This window comes from Tupaia chinensis, unplaced genomic scaffold (assembly GCF_000334495.1).
Source record: "Tupaia chinensis unplaced genomic scaffold, TupChi_1.0 Scaffold144346_1, whole genome shotgun sequence".
Taxonomy (NCBI): Eukaryota; Metazoa; Chordata; class Mammalia; order Scandentia; family Tupaiidae; genus Tupaia; species Tupaia belangeri.
In genome coordinates this window covers 1407066-1408656 of record NW_006204205.1, presented here as the reverse complement: position 1 = coordinate 1408656, position 1591 = coordinate 1407066, and the positions used below count along the sequence as shown (strand labels likewise).

The 1591-nt window shown below is 52.2% G+C and overlaps 1 protein-coding gene across 1 annotated transcript in view; it reads left to right on the top strand.

Annotated features, from left to right (window-relative positions):
- The first annotated feature begins 958 nt into the window (after positions 1 to 958).
- Positions 959 to 1591, top strand: part of DDX46 (DEAD-box helicase 46) — an 81149-nt gene continuing 80516 nt past the window's right edge. Inside the window, exon 1 of the mRNA XM_014583589.2 lies at positions 959 to 1135. Coding sequence (XP_014439075.1) covers positions 1119 to 1135 — 17 coding nt within the window. The 5' untranslated portion in view covers positions 959 to 1118. The remainder of the gene's footprint in view (positions 1136 to 1591) is intronic.

Below are 1591 nucleotides of genomic sequence, written 5' to 3'. Positions count from 1 at the left end.
CGACTAGGCTCTTCCTCAGCTACTGTTAATATTTGTTGCAGGGTCATTTACTTCGCAAATAGATTTCATGTTTCTTTGTCATTTGCTTTCTATCCTGTCGAAACTGTAAAGGTGGGAGGTCTTATTAGAATGATGAGATTTCTTCAGAACTTTAGATTGTTGATAACTGGTTCCGGATCTTGGAATTTTATCTTAAAGATGACTTTGCTATCTGTTTTGCAACGACTGAAAGGTTCTTTAGCTCTAGGGACATTGAGGGTTTTGCTTTGTTTTCAATGCTAAGAATGCTTTATAGAGATATTATAATTAACTTTGGGACCAGCAGGTGGTGGGAATGTTCAAGTGGCTGGATCCCATAGGGCTGACTGCGGGTTTCAGTACTGGACCTGTGGCTTGAAAAACAGTGTTGCAGGGACCGGCAGGTGGCCTGGTGGTTAAGGACCCTCGACTCCCACAAGTACCACTAAGAGTTGAATCCTAGACCTGGTGGCTTGCTTTCTCACTTTATTATTTTTAAAATTTTATTCATGGTCATTATTTTATTTATTTATTTATTTGGAAGTTAACCAGATAGAGACAGGAGGAAAGTGAGAAAGCAAGCTGCCAGGTCTGTGACTCCAACCGCAGTCAGCCATGTGGGAGTCAAGCCACCTAAATCACCATGCCACCTGCTGCCCAATTGCTTTCTCACTTTCTTATTCTGTCCCTCTTTTGTCAAATTAAGCGGATAAAGAAAGTTGAATAAAATCATTTAAAAGAAACACTCTGCTGCATGTGTGCGTGCATGCGCCCGAAAGAGTGGAGGAGAAGGGATTGTGGCATGGCTATCCCCCATGGGAGTCATTTTTCACTCTCGCCCCCTCTCTCTCTCTCTCTCTCTGTCTCTGTCTCATGAGCACATGGCAAGGGCGGCTTCCGGCCGGCTTTTCCCCCTCTCTGCCGCTGGCGCCCTCACATCCTGTTTTCGTTGGCCTCGCTGGAATGGCCGTCAGCGCTGTATCTTCTGCCGCCTAAGAGCTGGTCCTCTCCCGGCGTATCGAGCGCAGCGCGGCCACCTCCTTTGTCCGGTTGGTCTGCACGTCAGCCCCAGGGGCGTCGACTTTCCTGCTGCTGGCAGCATGGGCCGGGAGTCACGGTAAGGCGGAGCGAGCGGGCAGGCGCTAGAGCGACAGCTTGGGGTCGTGAGAAGAGGCGGGAGTTGATGTGGCCGCGGGGCCAGGCCTGGCGCTGCCTCACGTGCTGCCAGCGCTGCGCCACGGTCCCTGGAGGGGCTGGGGGACTTCGGTTGAGGGAATGGCTGTGTTTGGGCGGACTGCAGACTCAGGCTACCCCTGCGCTACTCTCGGCCGCTTGGAGCCGGATCGGAAACAGCCCTCCGGGACGTCAGGGATTAGGTACCACATCCCGCCACTTCCCCGGGAGCCTGCCCTGAGTACCCGATTCAGCCAGTCGTGACCACGGTTGCATTCCTGTTGCTTCCTCAGCAGCATTTCCTCGGCGCGCATCACTGTAGTTCGCTCCCTTGTGCACGTGCGGTCTGAGCCCAAATCAGTTGAAAGGAGCGTGTGACGTTCTTACCGCACGAGTAACA